The following is a 16,345-nucleotide window of genomic DNA, read 5'->3' as shown; positions in this document are numbered from 1 at the left end:
ATTAAACTAAACTAAACTAAACGGCTTCAAGCATCTGTGAAATACCCATGTAACTCATGTACTGTAATGGTTGTTTCCGCTCCAACACAACGGACAAATCCTGCTGAAATCACATCACGATTTTTTTTTCTAGCTGAGTGATATTTGCTTCATTACATTCTTTTGACTTCCCTCTGACTGCCTTCATTTTCCTCCATGCCTGCCCGCCTCCGCAGTGTTTGTCATTTCAACAGCGAAGGAAAATTCTATCCTTCAAACCAGCAGGTAAGGCTGTGATCAAAGAGTGCATGCAGGAGAAGCAGGAGACAGCGAGTCTATAGGGGTTCTACCAGGTGGCTAATGGTGAACATCATACTGTAATTGCTCTGTGTACGTGACAAAAATGCGAGGGTAAGGGTACCTTTTACTCTTAAATGATATACATTTATTTTACCTGTGCACTGACACAACCAGCCGCCCCACAAAATAAATCAACTTGTTTTACAGAAGGTGTAAGTAGGGCAAAAAAACATGTAATGCCCTCAGGAATCTGACATTATTATTACTATTATTTTTTGCAGGCTAGTTGGAGTAACACACTTGTATTATGTCCTTATATTAGCAATATCTAATCAATCATTGTGGCAATTTGATGGTGAGTTGAAGAGATAATCTCACTGTAGCATGAAATATCATGCTTTTAATGTCTATAAAATACAAAACAATACATTTTACTTAGGGTTTATGATGTAGAATAGATTCTAAATTATATCTCCATTCTTCTGTGATGGAAAAACTAAAATATGTTGCAGAACATGACTGAATACAGCTAAGAAAAACAGCCATGTTTTCACCTTTGTGGCGATGCATTTTTCATTTTTTTTCCTTTAGTTAAATTGAAAAAGTCAAACTCACCAAATCTGGAGATGAGTTGTTTTCAAAGGACAGCATTTCTAAATATGTTGATATGTGAAGGATATGTCTAAATAAATTGCAAGGATATGTCTAAGTATATGTCAAATATGTTGTTACAACCTCGCTATTACTTATACTTAATTAAAATACTTTTTCTGATTCCCTGTGATCATTCTTCTTGGTGGCATTTAAAACCTCTTAATAGCAGTAAATCACCTTATTACTCTCTTTTCTTTATGTCGAGTCAAACCAGTTATGAAGGAGACTGTAGAATAGCTGCATTACTGCGATGCACAGCAGTGTTAGTTGCACAACTTCACCACCTCCAGGGTATCAATTATCCTAATCTGTGGCCCTCTGATCTTCAAGTGAAATTACACCTTGTCCTGGAGCTCTCTGCAGGACACAGGGGTAATGTTTTCAGCTCTGTACCCTTCATTTCACAGATACGGTGCCTCCATGCTGTCTGTCCGCAGCAGCTATAAGGAAAACTTAGTTCTGACTCTGATTCCCATGCTAGAAATGTCTATCAGATTCCGATTGTGCTTGTTGAAAGCTGGTACTCAGTTTTTCTGTTGCAAAATCATGTATGTCTGCAGATACTTAGATTAAACTTTTGCTTGATGGAAATATTTGGTTCTGAAAAGAACCCACATAGCAAGTTTGGTCTGGTCCAGTAAAGCCCACATAGTCCACTTTAACCCAGCCCACATAAGAATAACGGCCTGTGGGTGGCAAAGATCTGGTTGCCAGAGCAGCACCGTGTATGGCCTTCTCTCAGCTGATTGTATAACTGGTCCTAAGTTGGTCCTGTATAGGGTCAGAAAAGGTTTAGAACTGGTGTTGGACTTAGCTAAACCTCAGTTAAGCCACATGTCAACCAAATTTTCTATACTAGGCCCAGATTGATGTCTCATCAGTGGTGGTTTTTACACAAATATTATATCATAAATGTGTTTTATTCATACAATCAAACCTGTATAGTTTATGATGTACTTGACTTAACACTCTGTACCCTGTTTAGGGGCATAGGGCGTCCACCAGAGCTCTCTATCACATGCTTCTTTCAGGCTTTCTTTGATTTTCTCCATGCCTTAAGCATGAAATGTCTCCAGGTGTGTTTTTCTGCCCACCCTTTTTCATATGTTGTATAGTGTATGTTGTCTATATTCTACTGTATTTGAAAATGATAACTGGACTTTGTGTGCCACAGTTGCAGATTACTAAAACAAACTAAAATAAAATAGATAAAAATAGATTATAAAAATGCTGTAAGACAAGGGTCAAAACTATACTACAGAATTTATAGGTGTAAATAATAAAATTATTTATGACTAAAGTCCATTTTGCTGCTTCAGCAGCCACTTTGACATGAAATATTGGGGTTAACACAGGTGTTACTAATTAAGGTCCCATTCCATTCAGGTCAAACAGAGTCATGGTGCTGCAGGTGTGTATGATGGCTCACTGGAAGGCTCTGCTACACTAAATGTAATGGCACCTTAATTGTATCACCTGTGTTTACCTTCTTTTTCACATCAGTATGGCTGAAAAAAAGCATTGTGCAGGCCGGCTCACTGCTGAATACTGAATATAAATGAGCGACTGTGAATGTTATTAGTAACACCTCTGTTCTCTAATGGTGAAATGTAAATAAGTATACATAACTCATTATTACTGGTGACTTTGCATGCTGAGATTGTATATGAAATATATGAAATACTTTTCTTTACAGTTTTAGAGTAGGCTAATATTGGCTTTTCAAAGCACTACAGAAATACATAAAGCAAAAAAAAAAAAAAAAAATGTGGGTAACGCTTTAACTACCAAGTTATATATTTGAAATGTCTTACTGTTTCCATGTAGTTGGTGGTAATTACAGAGCCACAGCTTGTATGGAAACGACACTTAAGAATTATAACATACTTAACCCTGAAATCTGGGCCTAATTTGCGGGTAAATTCAGAGAAATTTCCAAATGTTGCTTTGTAATTTCCACCAGCTACACGAAACCGGTACTTGCTAATTATCGCATACTTTAGCCATACATTGTTGGGGTAATTTGAAGGTAATTTGTGGGTAATTTTGAAGACATTTCAATTATATTACTTGGTAATTATCACCTATTTACCGTGAAATTATGGGACCTGGAAATTGAAGCGTCACCTAAAACGTGTTTATAGCTTAAACATGAGAAACGGTTTGTACAGAAGTTGGCTGTGTGTCATATTTGACTGAATAATTACCTTTGTGCCATCTGTAGAAAGCAGGTTACTTGATTATCAAATGAAGGACGTCCTCTTGAAGTGTCCTGCTACACACAGTCTGTCCACTAGGTGGCAGCACGGTTCAGCAGCGGACATGTCTGACGCGTTGTTATGTCAGTTCCTTTAAGGTTGTTGAAGTTTTGTAGTTCCTGTGTAGTTGACCTGTCAGCGTTGTAGTACAAACTGTCACTGCTGATAATTTGTCTGTCCTTCTGGTAGTTGCAGTTTTCCGCCGGCGGTACAGCGAGCAGCAGGTCGTCAAACACACAGGATTATTGGTACCTACGGTTGCTGCTGGTGTCAGCTAACCAGCGAGCTAACGGCTAAAGTTTGCTAACAACACACCAGACAGCTTGACAGCTAGCTTGCTAGCTAGCTAGCATTCGACGGTAGCTAGCAGCGTTAGCTGGCTTTTGTAGTTAGCTAGCTAGCCTGCTTGCAGTACGAGGCTAGGAAGCCGCCCACTTCTGCAGAGCAGCATTCAGGACAAAAGAGTGAACGGTGAGTGAGCAGAAACTCAAAGTGTCTGTCTAACATTAGCTAACAAAGCTGTGCCAGTTAACCTAGTTTGCATGTTGATTTTAAAGATTTTTACCGGAGGCGAAAGCGTCTAGTAATCCAGGGTTTGACAGTTGAGCTGCACAACCAGTGGCACCAGTACAACAACTCTGTCAGCTGTTTTGGTTACTGGTTCACTTCTGTCACTACTTTTGACAACTTTTAACATATCTGTGTCTGTTTCTGTGACGTTTTCTAAGTGACCTTTATAAATAAATAAGAAAGCAGACATTGGGAACATTGTGTGAAATGCAGTTGAAGCCTGCGGTTGTCAAAGTGTGGTCCGGGAACCACCAGGAAGTCAGGAATGGACTCCACTGTCCTTATAGGACAGATGGACATTTGAGTTCTGTGTTTTAACTGTACTGTAAGTATAATGACACAATACAACAGGGACTTGTTGAAGAATCTCCATATCTACACTGTTGTATTTAAAGCTAAAACTTAAAGTGAGTTCTCTCAGAGCTAAAACAAGTTGAAACAGCAGTCAGTAGAAAGTTAACTGGATGGAAACTGTTTTGATCACTGACTAATCATTTAGCAAACAAAATGTCAAGCATCTCTGGTTCTGCTTGTCAAAGGTGTGGATTTGCTGCTTTAATTTATTTATTTTTAAAATACGATTATGAGTAGAGTATCTGTGAGTTCTGACTATTTTTTTTAACTGAATAAGCTATTTGAAAACTTCGCCTTGTTCTGTAGGAAATGATGATGGGCATTTTCCATTATCTTCTCTTTTTCATTATAGATCAACCATTAATAGAGACTAATTGATTTGCCTAATTGTAAAAATAACTAGCAGATTAAGTGATAAGTAAAATAATCGTAGTTGCTGCCCTCTTTGAGAGGCATTGTCTTACTTAATAAAGTTGAAGGGGCTATCATAAACCTCTGTTGCAAAGCATCTGGTTAAACAAGAGCTGGCACAGTCCTTTTGTGGCTTTCTTATTATAGCAGCCTGTTTCAGTTTTGATGACATGTGCTGTTCATGTAAATCTTCTGTGACAGAGTGTGAGAGCCCTGCAGGGCTTCTCACTCTCAGTGCTCAGCTGTTGCCAACAGACAAGGCAGGGGGGCTGCCTGTGTAAGTGTTCAGCGTTGGATCAGGTAGCTGCCACCACCAGGATCGTGTATTGCCATGTCTGTCACTCATTTGTTGTACTGAGTCACACTTTCATAACTGACACAGCAGCACAAGTCCAGCCTGGGCTTGTTAAGACTTAGATGCAAGTAAAAGAAGGGACACACTGCCAGACATTTCAACATAATGAACCCTCCCTTTAATGACCCGTGGCTTCATTGTTGGTGCTGTGGTGGAATGTGTGGAATGGGGCAGAGCCTTAACCCATAACATAGGAACCCTTGTAATTGGATATCAGCAGTCATTTCTATTGTTGCACCAAATTTGGACAGACAGGGTGGATGTCACATCATCATTTTGGATGGGATCTTTGAGGGCGTGTCCGTCTGTGTTTAGAGAACAAGTGCACTATGTTTCGTTATGGTCTTATGGCCAATAAAGCTATTTAAATTTGAATAAGCGATATTAAAATTAAAATACTATTTCAGGTCCCAGTCCATTTCTACCAGGACACATTGGACAGTTATAGATTTGAACTTAGACTCTTTCAGGTTTAATTGTTTCTGTGTAAATGATTAATTGACATAAATAATTCTGATATATTAATTGATCATTTATTCAATTGTTTTTCATGCAAAAAGTCCAGAACATTTGGTGGTTCCAGTTTCTATAATGTTTTTTTCTGTTGTATATTATTGCAAATCTAATATCTTTGTGTTGGTTGTGGAGCTGCAAGTAATAATTATTGTCATTGTCAGTTAATCTGTCTGTAAAATATTAGAAAATGATGAAAAATGACGATCAGTCTTTTACAAAGGCCAAAATGATGTCCTCAAATGTCTTGTTTTGGTCCCAACCCAAAGATTTTCAGTCTACTGTCGCAGAGGACTAAAGAAACCAGAAGATATTCACATTTCAGAAAATTTTCCTTTGTTTTTACTTGGAAAAATTACACAAACCAATTCATCACTTATCAAAATAGTTGGTAATGAGTTAAATAGTTCACAACTAATCGAGTAATCGTTGCAACTCCAGTTGATTGGACTAAACAAACTATTTGCAGACGTCACCTTGGGCTGTGGGAAATTGTGATTGGCACGTTTTCTGATGTTTTATAGACCAAATTATTCACAGGTTTTCAGCCCTACTTTATAATATCTAGTATAGATGTTCAAGATGTTAAGCTTGTTGAAATCCTACACATAAAAAAAATATTTCTCAAAATGTAACAAAAATAAAATAAAAGTTTTGTGTTTGAGATAGGCCTACTTAATAATGGAGCTTTGTATTGCTTAAAAGTAGCACTAAACATACATACCAGTGTGTGTGTGTGTGGTCACAAGAAAGTCATCCAGCTGGCTGTTGTGTACAAAACAAAGTCAGCTGAAGTCTGGTGAAACAGGACCAAGTCTCCTGATGCCAAATAATTGTGACATAAACTTGAACTCAGTCGCATTTGATCTTTGGAAATTTCACCATTGATGGGAATGATCAGACCAGGAATCTGAAGTGAAGGCTGGGTACGGTTCATTTTGCTGTATGTTTTATGTTGAAACAGGTGGTGTTTACTTAATTTTCAGTTGATCTTCATGTGTGTCAGTGAAAAAAAATATTTTTTCATCCAGTGCAACCTGGAGGTTCATTGAGCCATGGCACGTACTTCTCTAATTCTCCCTCTGTTACTGGGTTAAAGTTGACTGAGGATATGTCATCTCCTATAACCCCACTGCTGTCTAGATTTACAGTCTGTCTGTACTGTGTGTTATTTAATACTTACCATATTTATGTAGCTTGGAGTTCATATCTAACATCTAGAGTGTCGCCACATTATACAGAGAGAGTGTCTGCATCAGTTTCCATCATTTAAAGACATAACGTGTCATTTCCTTTTTAAAATGTCTAATAATGTCTCAGCCTGTGCTATATAGTATTTTGTTGAATTGTGTACCGACCAAATGTTTCCAACAATGATTAAACCCCCAAAAAATGTGTAACTTTATTGAAGGTAATGATTTGATTGCCAGTTTCTGGTGTCATATACCGTTTGCCCATCTGGTTGCCGTAACATCTGGGGAAACAGGAAACACCAGATGATATGTCAGATAGTGAGGAAGGAAATGGTGACTAAATGTAATAGAGCTGCAAAGATTAATCAATTTGTTGTCATTAAATTAATCGCCAACTATTTTGATAATCAATAATTTGGTGTGAGCAATTTGTTAAGATACAAAAAGTCAAAAATCCCTGATTTAAGCCTCTTTAATGTGAATATTTTCTGGTTTCTCTCTTTACTCCTATGACAGTGAAATGAATATTTTTGGGCTGTATACAAAATGAGACATTCAAGGACCTATTTTTTTCATATTGGGCTTTGGGAAACAGTGGTCAACATTTTGCATCATTTTCTGACTTTTATAGGCAAACAACTAATTGATTAATTCAGACAATTATCAACAAATTAATCAAAAATGAAAATAATTTTTAGCTGCAGCTCTAAGACATAAATAAAAATAAATAAGTTGTCGGAGAACGTGATTTTTGCCTAAGCATTTCATCTGCAGTGGTGTTTAATAATGATGAGTTTAGAAGAGTGACACACACCAGGGATTGTGGTGAGGTGTTTAACAATGACGACAACAGCTCCCATGATCCTCAGCTACTTCAGGTCATCAGTCTGTCTTTTGTTATAGTTTTGATTAAGTGACTCCTAGTATCAGATATTTCATACATAAATTTAATCATATAGAAAAATGAAAAAAAAAAAAGGCATGTGAAGTATGTTGTGTTTTGATTGCGTTTGTTCTGGCCTTTAACACAGATGGAGGCTCAGAGCTCCAGCGAGTTGCTGCTGTCCAGAAAGAGGAGAAGAGAGGGCTCCAACGGGGAGCCCGAGGAGGGAGAGAGGCTTGGGAAAATCCCCAGATGTACTGTGGTGAGTCAGCTGTGTCACTGAACAGCCTGTTTGTCCAGCAGTTTCTCTGTTTTTTTTTAAACATATTTTCTCTTCAAAGGTCTGAAATTAGATTATAAGTTGTAACATGTGTTGTGTGCTTAAAAACAATGTCATCAGGTGTTTCACCACAACAGCAGCACCCTTGATTTCCACATCACATTGTTCCAGGAGAGAATATTACAAAATAATTATTCACTGTAGTGTGCAGCTATAATTTCTGTGTAAATAAATAAAAGAAAACTTCTATGATCACTGAAATCTTCCCCTTCTGTTTGTATGGGGTCTTTTAGGGATTGAAGCACCCTGCACCTTTCGCAGATGAGCTGGAGCCACCTGATGGTAAACCTTATGTAAGAGTCAACATGGAGGAGGCCAAGAGGGGAACACCACGTGAGTCCTTTAATCTCTCAGTTGTTATGTGTTTCTTTGACAGTGTCTCAGTTTGTTTGATGCCTCTTGGTCTTTTGAGGCCTTTCATGTTTCCCTTTGTCTTGCACTGAATTCTCCCGTCTTTTTTCCCCTCAGTGTCAGTAAATCTCCTCTCAGTCTGGGGTTGTATGAGGTACTGATTCATTGCCGGTGCATTACCTACAGTAGATGGCAGTTGGCGCTCCCCGACTTTGGAAGCTAAGCAACATACTGCCGTGGACAGGATCAGCAGCAAAACATATTTTAGCTGCCTAAGAAAATAAATATCATATTTACAATATTTTTTATCACTTGCCTTACTGTCACACAACCTTTTCTGACGGGAACCCGACATTACAAGCCACTGGTCTACAGCTGCCTTGATCTGTTTGTGTTATTGCGTGACTTTGGTGAGTTGATCAAATCAAATCAAATCAAATTAATCTTTTAAAACACAGAAGTCGTACTATAACACGAACAAACTGGCAGATGAAGGCAGCAGTAGACCAGCAACTCCCATGTTCTGTGTGGTAAGGTTACTGATTTTGCCCATGGAGTTTGATTGGTTTGGAGAGAGTGATATTTGGCTTATGTAACAGCAGTTTCCTGTCTAAAGGCGAGTTAAAGCTGTGAAACTATTCTAAATATAGCGTACACTTAAATTGATATTGATCATTTTTTATGTGGGGCTTTTTTTTTTTGTGTGCAACGCTTATCTGTCCACATTATTACTCCTGCTGCTACTCCAAACTGGGGGCGCCGTCACCTGTAGGTGATCACTGACTGTGGATAAGTAACTCATAGAACCCCGCTTCAAAAGACCTGAACTATCCCTGAAGTACAGTCATGTCATATATGAACAAACAAGTACATTTTTTGGATTCACTCTATACAGATTAGCCTAAATCTTTCATCTCCGCGTGTCTCGTCTCGTCTCTCCCTGTGCAGCTGACAGACCGGTACGGGTGTATGCAGATGGCATCTTCGACGTTTTCCACTCAGGTCACGCCAGAGCACTCATGCAGGCTAAATGCCTCTTCCCAAATACACACCTCATTGTCGGAGGTAAGCCTGAGTCTGTGTCCGTGTGCATGTAGGCTTTCACAGCAGCAGACAACCTATCTGCAGGGAGACAGTCGAGATAGTTCCAGTACAAGTCTCATGAGTTCAGACATCTAGAAAAGATAAGGAAAGTTAACTGTGGGTTATTGCTGGATAATCTTGGGTCTATTTTATACAACTGAAGGACAAATAGTGCTGTTTTTAATACTGAAAAAATTTGCTTAGGCAACAATTAACATTCATCAGTGTTTTCCCTCTACAGTTAAATACATCTTTGTGTTAACCAGCTTCAAAACCTCAGTCTTTATTTTTCTTTTTTGATTAGAATTGAAATCGTAATGAAGGCATTTCCAAGAATTTCTGTATTTTTCTTAACTGTTCACAGTGTGCAGTGATGATCTGACCCACAAATATAAGGGCTTCACAGTGATGAATGAGGATGAGCGCTACGATGCCATCAGACACTGCCGCTATGTGGATGAAGTGGTGCGAAACGCTCCCTGGACGTTAACACCAGAGTTCCTCGCAAAACATCGAGTAAGTGGATGCAACAGACAAACACTTGAGTTAAAAGAACAAAAAAAACATAATTAGAGTCAGTCTGTTTGTGGAAAGAGACCAAGAACTGCTAAGAGTTTTTTAAGTAAAACAATTTAAAAGATTATTATAATCTAAAAGTCACTGTCCCTGATCCTCTATAACCCTTTCCCTGCTGTTTTTTGTGTATTTTTGTTTTTGTACAATTTGTAGATCTGAATCTACTGTGTTGATGTATGTTGTAATGACCTCTCCAGATTGACTTTGTTGCCCATGACGACATCCCATACTCCTCAGCGGGCAGTGATGATGTATACAAGCACATCAAGGAAGCTGGTGAGTGGCAGTATGGTACACAATACGCATATATACGCATATATGGTATTACATAGTACTGTTGTTTTATTGTTGTGTAATTTAAGATAAAATGGAATGTGGGTCAGTGGAAGACAGTACAGTCTATTGTGTTTATAGTAGGAGTAGAAACACTTCATTGATCTGAAGTAATCATTGTGAAAACATTGATCCATATCATCATCTTTAAGATGCATTTATTTTGAAATTCCCATGACATGTCTGTGTCACCGTTTATGTCCAAGCACACCTTCTTCCCAAACATTGAAACAGTATATATTCTGTACGGTAACATTGTCTGTCACCACACCCGTTTCAGTTTTTATGAAAACGTAACAACGCGGGTTGCCTGGGTAGCTCAGCTGTTAGAGTGTTCGACTCCCGCCTGCAGTCTTTTTCTACGTGTCATTCCCTTATTCTCTTTCCCCATTTCCTGTCATATCTTCAGCTTTCCTAACAATTAAAGGCATAAAAGCCCCCAAAAATGCTAAAAAACAAAAAAAAACAAAAGACAGACTTATTTGCAACAAAAATGCAGATGAACGGTTTGGATGTTACTTCAAATTGTAGGCCTGCTCAGTACGTTTTTAAAAGTTGCAAATTAGATTGCAACACACAGATACATACATGGTAGCAGTCAGTAAAATAAATACAAATTAACACAAAAACAAAAGAAAGAAAATTTAAATCCTAGTTGAAATTATATGCATTGATGCTAACTGCCAGCTGTCATCTATTTTAAGGGGTGATAAGTAAGTCTCTCATCCATGAGCTATATAAAGGAAAGGCCAATTACTCTTGCTCTAACATGAATGTGTTATAATGTGAGACTACACCCTTGGATAATGACCAAGAAAACTTAACCATGAAAATAAATGTAGCACAGCTTCCTTCAGTGTCCTTCATGTATTACTGCAACTTCATTATGTCCTTTTCCACAGCTGTAATGTGTTGAAAAAAACTTGAAAAGGCTTGAATTCGACTGTGGAAAAAGTGTAGGAATCCTATTTTTAGCCCCATACATACAGCCTCACCTCAGACTGATGGACAGTGAAATTCTAAACATCTGTATCTGGAGGCTACTGACCTTTGTCTGCCCTCTACAGGTATGTTTGCTCCCACCCAGCGGACAGAGGGCATCTCCACCTCTGACATCATCACACGCATAGTCCGTGACTATGACGTGTACGTCAGACGCAACCTGCAGAGGGGATACACAGCAAAAGAGCTCAACGTCAGCTTCATTAATGTATGGAACTTAACTTTAGTTAAACTGTGTGAGAGTTTGAACAAAAAAAAAAAGCAGAAAGTGAAGAAAGCTTGTAATGGTGGTATGAGAAGTAATTCGCATAACCTTTGCTCTTCTCAGGAGAAGAAGTATCACCTGCAGGAGCGCGTGGACAAGGTGAAGAGGAAGGTACGCGACGTGGAGGAGAAGAGCAAAGAGTTCGTCCAGAAGGTGGAGGAGAAGAGCATCGACCTCATCCAGAAGTGGGAGGAGAAGTCCAGGGAGTTCATTGGCAACTTCCTGCAGATGTTTGGCCCTGAGGGAGCTTTGGTGAGGATGTTGTCTTTGTTTTGTCTTTCATCATTGTTTAATCAGGCACTGTGACCAAGAACTCATCCTTATTTCACTGCTGATGACCTAGATGACATGTTGAGGGCTTCGTAATCTATGACACATGCAGCTTGGAAAACATTTGGCTCAGTGACACATTCAGTAACATATCAAGGCACCCCTGATAATTTTAAGATAAGGTTTGTATAAAAGTTAGAAAAAAATGGAAAGCATTCATTGTGTCAGAGAATTTACTTTACTGTTAGTGTTTAAATCAGTCTAAAACAGTGTAGAATTTACAGAGGAGCACATAATGACTTGTTTAGAGCTTAAAATATAAAATTGAGGACTTGGACTTCACTCAGGACTTTATGGCCAAGACTTGAGACCTAACTGTGACCTGCAAAACAAAGGCTTTATTCCACCTCTGTACTGGTTTGAGCTGAACCACTGACTGCTGATGAAAACATTAATGAACCTAAAGGCTTTTATTGCTCTCAGAACATGCAGAGAACTGTGCGTGTAACTTCTGATTAGATCTGTGTGAGGCCGTGCCCCACCAGTTGATAAGATTTCATACCAAACCAATGACTCAACATTTGAGAAGCTTTAGTTTGATCTGATTGCGTTCATACATTAACATTTTTTAAAGGATAAAGCTAATGAAGCTATAGCCAGCAGACTGTTAGTTCAGCTTCAGCAGGAAACAAGAGGAAGATGTAACAAAAAAAAAAAAAAACATTTGTGGGTTATCCTTTATTTATGCAAAGATGAGCAAATGTTGTTCTCTCTAGCTTCATATTTACCTAACAGACGTGAGGGTGGTATTGATCTTGTCATCTTACTCAGATAGAGCAGATGTCGAGTCTGAAATCAATCACTGTAGAGGTTTATATGGTAAAACAAAAGTTTGCCTGAAACCATATATTTTTAACCAACTTTTTAACCAACTGCATTGTGAATGTAATTGTTGACATACTTGCCTCTGTACTAGATTTAAAACACAATATTTATCTTTTTAAAATGTGAACATCTAACAGACACTGACAGATGAATGTTGAAATTCATAAGTCACTCAATAGTAAATCAGTATTTTGTGTCTGAAATCAAATAGCCACTTTCATATATTACCAGCATGTGGCTGGTGCTAGTTTCCCATCATGCAGTGGACCAGTGATTGATAAAAGTGCTTATCCAGCTCAGGCGTGTGATGAATGGTGGATCAAACACACCAGCAGCACCAACTCCACTCTGTTTTTCCCAACATTTTCTGTCGTGTACGCAACAGTCTCTGGCTTGTTTCCATTCAGCTTGTCCAGTGATTGAAATTAAGGATGTCCCGTTGTCCCGGGGACAACAAACACAGCACCAGGGACAATAAGATACAGTGTCTGAGACAAGTCTGGGAGAGAAGAGAAACTCATGATCACAAATAAAATGATTACATTTATGCATCTTGGATTATATAACATTTTAATTGTTAGTAGAGCAACAACAATTAGCCAGGTCCAGCTTCTTAAATGTCATGATCTCCGTCTTTTCTTGTCATTTATGATGGAAAACTGAAGAGTTTTTGAGTTTTGGACTGTTGTTTTTTTTTAAACTGATGACTAAATAAAATGATGACTAAATGATTAATCATGAAAATAATTAATCAATAATGAAAATGGTTGTTAGTTGTAGCTCTAATTGTTAGGTGTCAAAACTTGAAAAATGTGAGGTGGCACCAACATGAGCTGTGAACGTGTTTAAAATAAAATGAAGTGTTTCCTGCGAGACGTTCAAAGTGTGTTTTAGTAAATTTCCGTCACTGTATAACAATCAGAAACAGGTTTGCGTTTACACTGCAGTTTGCAGTGAACAAGAAGCAGTAACTCAACCAATGACTAAAAGAGAAATGAAAACTGACTGCGCAAAAGATATTAAACTATATTTATTATGTAAAATAAAAAAAAGGACTTCAAATTGGGGCAGTAGTTGTTGATTCTAGGACAGCTGAAAGTAGAATTTGGGACAGCTGCAGGACACTGAAGAAAAAAGTTCATTTCGAGGCTTGAGCTCGTCTTCAAAGCTTTCTGCTATTGTTGTCTCTGCTGATGTGCCTCCTGACCCCTGACCCACATCCCCCATACTGCCCCTACACTGCCCCTACTGTTCACATGCATATTGCATTTTGCAGAAGTGTCATGTTAAGTTTTGAGGATGTGCACAGACAAGAGAACGCACAGTCTATCTCTGGCCTTAGTCTCCAGATCGCACTAATTTTGTTGAATGAGCGCAGAGAAAAATGTAGATAATGATGTTGAATTTAAAAAGCCAAAATGGCTAAAAGGTAATCAAAGACCAAACTGTTGTGTAGAGACACTAAGGCTTTGCCTTGAGTTAAAAGCAGTGTTTTAACTCACCCTGCGTTTGCATTAAACTGATTCAACAGATGTCCTCACGTTTCCGTCTCACCTCCACAGAAGCACATGCTGAAGGAAGGGAAGGGCCGCATGCTGCAGGCCATCAGCCCGAGGCAGAGCCCCAACAGCAGCCCCACCCGAGAGGAGCGCTCCCCTTCTCCCACCTTCCGTCTCCCCTTCTTCACCAAGACCTCCCCGCCTCCCTCGCCTCCGGCCCACCACAGCGGGGCCCGTGGATACCTCATCAGCGAGGACGACGATGAAGACGACGATGACGACGACGACGACGAAAACTAGAGCGTGTTTGAGTTCGTCACTGTTGTCTGGGGCCGCAGTCAGTGCTACCGGTTAACTGAGCTGTCGAGTTACGTGGTTTTCATCGAGCTCCTGCTTCCATTTTTTTTTCTTTGTTTGTTATGATTTTACTTTGACATTTAGCACTTCAGTGTCACATTCACTTGAACAGCCAGTTTCTCCTCCACTCACATTTTTAACAGCCAATTTTGTCCTTTTTGTTCTTGTGTTAAGGGTCAGTACGAGTTACCACTAGTCACTTGAGTTCTTTGAGATAAATTTCAGTCACTGTTGAGTTTATTAGTCACTCACTGTCACTTAGGAATATTTGCAGGGGATACACTCGGTGCACTGTTCTGAAGGTTGGCGTCGTAGTGAGGTTTGTGTTTTTGCTTTTAGTCACGGCTTCAGCGGGAGGGCTCGAAAGGTTTTTGGTCACTTGTTGGAACAGCACATGTAGTTTGGTACACGCGAGCTGAGACCTCACGGAGACGCCGTTCGGTATCTCCAGGGGGAGGTTTTTTTCAGAGCAGGTCAGAAAACTGGACATTTAAATGATCTGCTCATGATGCGGGGCAGTTTATATTCTGCTCATACTAACAAGAAACCAACCTGGCTTTTTTTTTTGTTTTAAATAACAGGTAAACTCCAGATCACATCAAATCTGAGAGTTGAGTGTTAAACGTCTACTAAACAGCCGCTTCCCCCCCCTCACGTTTGTCTGCCTGCTTCGGGGCTGTGCGTGTCCGTGTGTATGTGCATGTGATGTTTGTGCGTGCAAGCTCTCAACGTCGGCATGTTTGAAATGTCTTCTGTCAGCATTCTCCACCTGTTGACAGCTTCGACTTTACTGCATATAGTAATAAATTTGCTTTTAAATGTTTTCTGACAAGATTCAGTCTTTGGAAGACTAGTTTCAAACTGGATGCCTTTCTTCTGGCGTTAATAGAAAGTCACTCAAGGAAGGACGACCCATTTAAATGTCGATGTAGAAATACTTATTTTTGTAGATTTTCTCTTTCCTTTCTGTACAGATAATGGTTTAATCATCCCTGTTTAGAAGTGCTTTGAGCAGTGAATCAAACATGAGCGAGTCTGGAGTTATATATATATTTTTTGTAACGCAGATCCTGCATCACCTGGGCCTGTAGAGAAGTAATCATTTTCATCTGATAAACACATGATGATAATAGAAAGTATTACATTTTCATATAGCAAAGAAGACCTGAGAACTGTCTAAACACCCTACTTCTTATAAGAAACTACATCTTTTGATTAGTTGGAGTCACAAGCACAAACTAGGATTGTTTCACGAGTAAGGCCTCCTCATTGGTAGCACATGTACATGACAAAATACACAAAGCCGTCCCAAACAAATGTAGGGCTTTGGGGTTTGCACCAGTCTACAGAATGACTGTGCTCAGTCTGCATCAGTTTTCGAGGTGTACTTCAACAGACCGGGTCCTGATTTATGCATCAATGAAACTCCAGATCGACATGTATGTAGCTACCTCCTCCTTCTCCCTGAACTGATTCTGCGTCGTAAGATGAGCACAAAGTACGAGCTTTAGTTTTCCTTCCTGAACGGAGCAATTGTTGTCGCAGCACTGAAGCGGCGTGACTGGGTCAAATACCTGAGATTTTCCGGCCTTGGTGTGTGTCCTGCATCTCTAAAGTGAAAAAAGCATTTCTTGTGTCTCCTATGTAACTGAAAAAAAAAACACAGAGACGTCACAGGCAGGGTCAGAAATTAACTTTTTTGTCCACCAGCCAAATGGCTAGGCAGATTACCTTTAGTATTATTTGTCTGGTGAGTGAAGCAAGTCCAGCAGCCACTTGCATATTTTACCAGCATTTAGCTGGTGGCTGGTGTTAATTTTGGTCCCTGATCACAGGTGATCTGAAGGTGTAATGCAATACTGTTAGATGACTCTAATATAACTGTTGGATTGATCTGTTCTAGGCCTGGTTTCC

At 39.3% G+C, this 16,345-nt stretch overlaps 1 protein-coding gene across 1 annotated transcript; it reads left to right on the top strand.

Moving 5' to 3' along the window:
- The first annotated feature begins 3,234 nt into the window (after positions 1-3,234).
- Positions 3,235-14,479, top strand: pcyt1aa (phosphate cytidylyltransferase 1A, choline a). Its single transcript, XM_084732872.1, has 9 exons — positions 3,235-3,662; positions 7,619-7,732; positions 8,044-8,143; positions 9,110-9,226; positions 9,609-9,760; positions 10,018-10,096; positions 11,221-11,363; positions 11,484-11,672; positions 14,138-14,479. Exons 2-9 carry the CDS (start codon positions 7,619-7,621, stop codon positions 14,372-14,374), a joined length of 1,131 nt encoding a protein of 376 aa, XP_084588998.1. The 5' UTR covers positions 3,235-3,662; the 3' UTR covers positions 14,375-14,479.
- The last annotated feature ends 1,866 nt before the right edge of the window (positions 14,480-16,345 follow it).

Source organism: Lutjanus erythropterus, chromosome 12 (genome assembly GCF_056507025.1).
Source record: "Lutjanus erythropterus isolate fLutEry1 chromosome 12, fLutEry1.hap2, whole genome shotgun sequence".
NCBI classification, from domain to species: Eukaryota; Metazoa; Chordata; class Actinopteri; order Lutjaniformes; family Lutjanidae; genus Lutjanus; species Lutjanus erythropterus.
Note: the sequence above shows the minus strand (reverse complement) of the source record. Positions and strands in the feature narration are given on the sequence as shown.

Coding starts and splice junctions, on each gene's coding strand:
- pcyt1aa (XM_084732872.1), top strand. CDS start 7,619: ATGGAGGCTCAGAGCTCCAGCGAGTTGCTGCTGTCCAGAAAGAGGAGA. Junction 9,761..10,017: donor AGTTCCTCGCAAAACATCGA/GTAAGTGGATGC, acceptor TGACCTCTCCAG/ATTGACTTTGTTGCCCATGA. Junction 10,097..11,220: donor CAAGCACATCAAGGAAGCTG/GTGAGTGGCAGT, acceptor TGCCCTCTACAG/GTATGTTTGCTCCCACCCAG.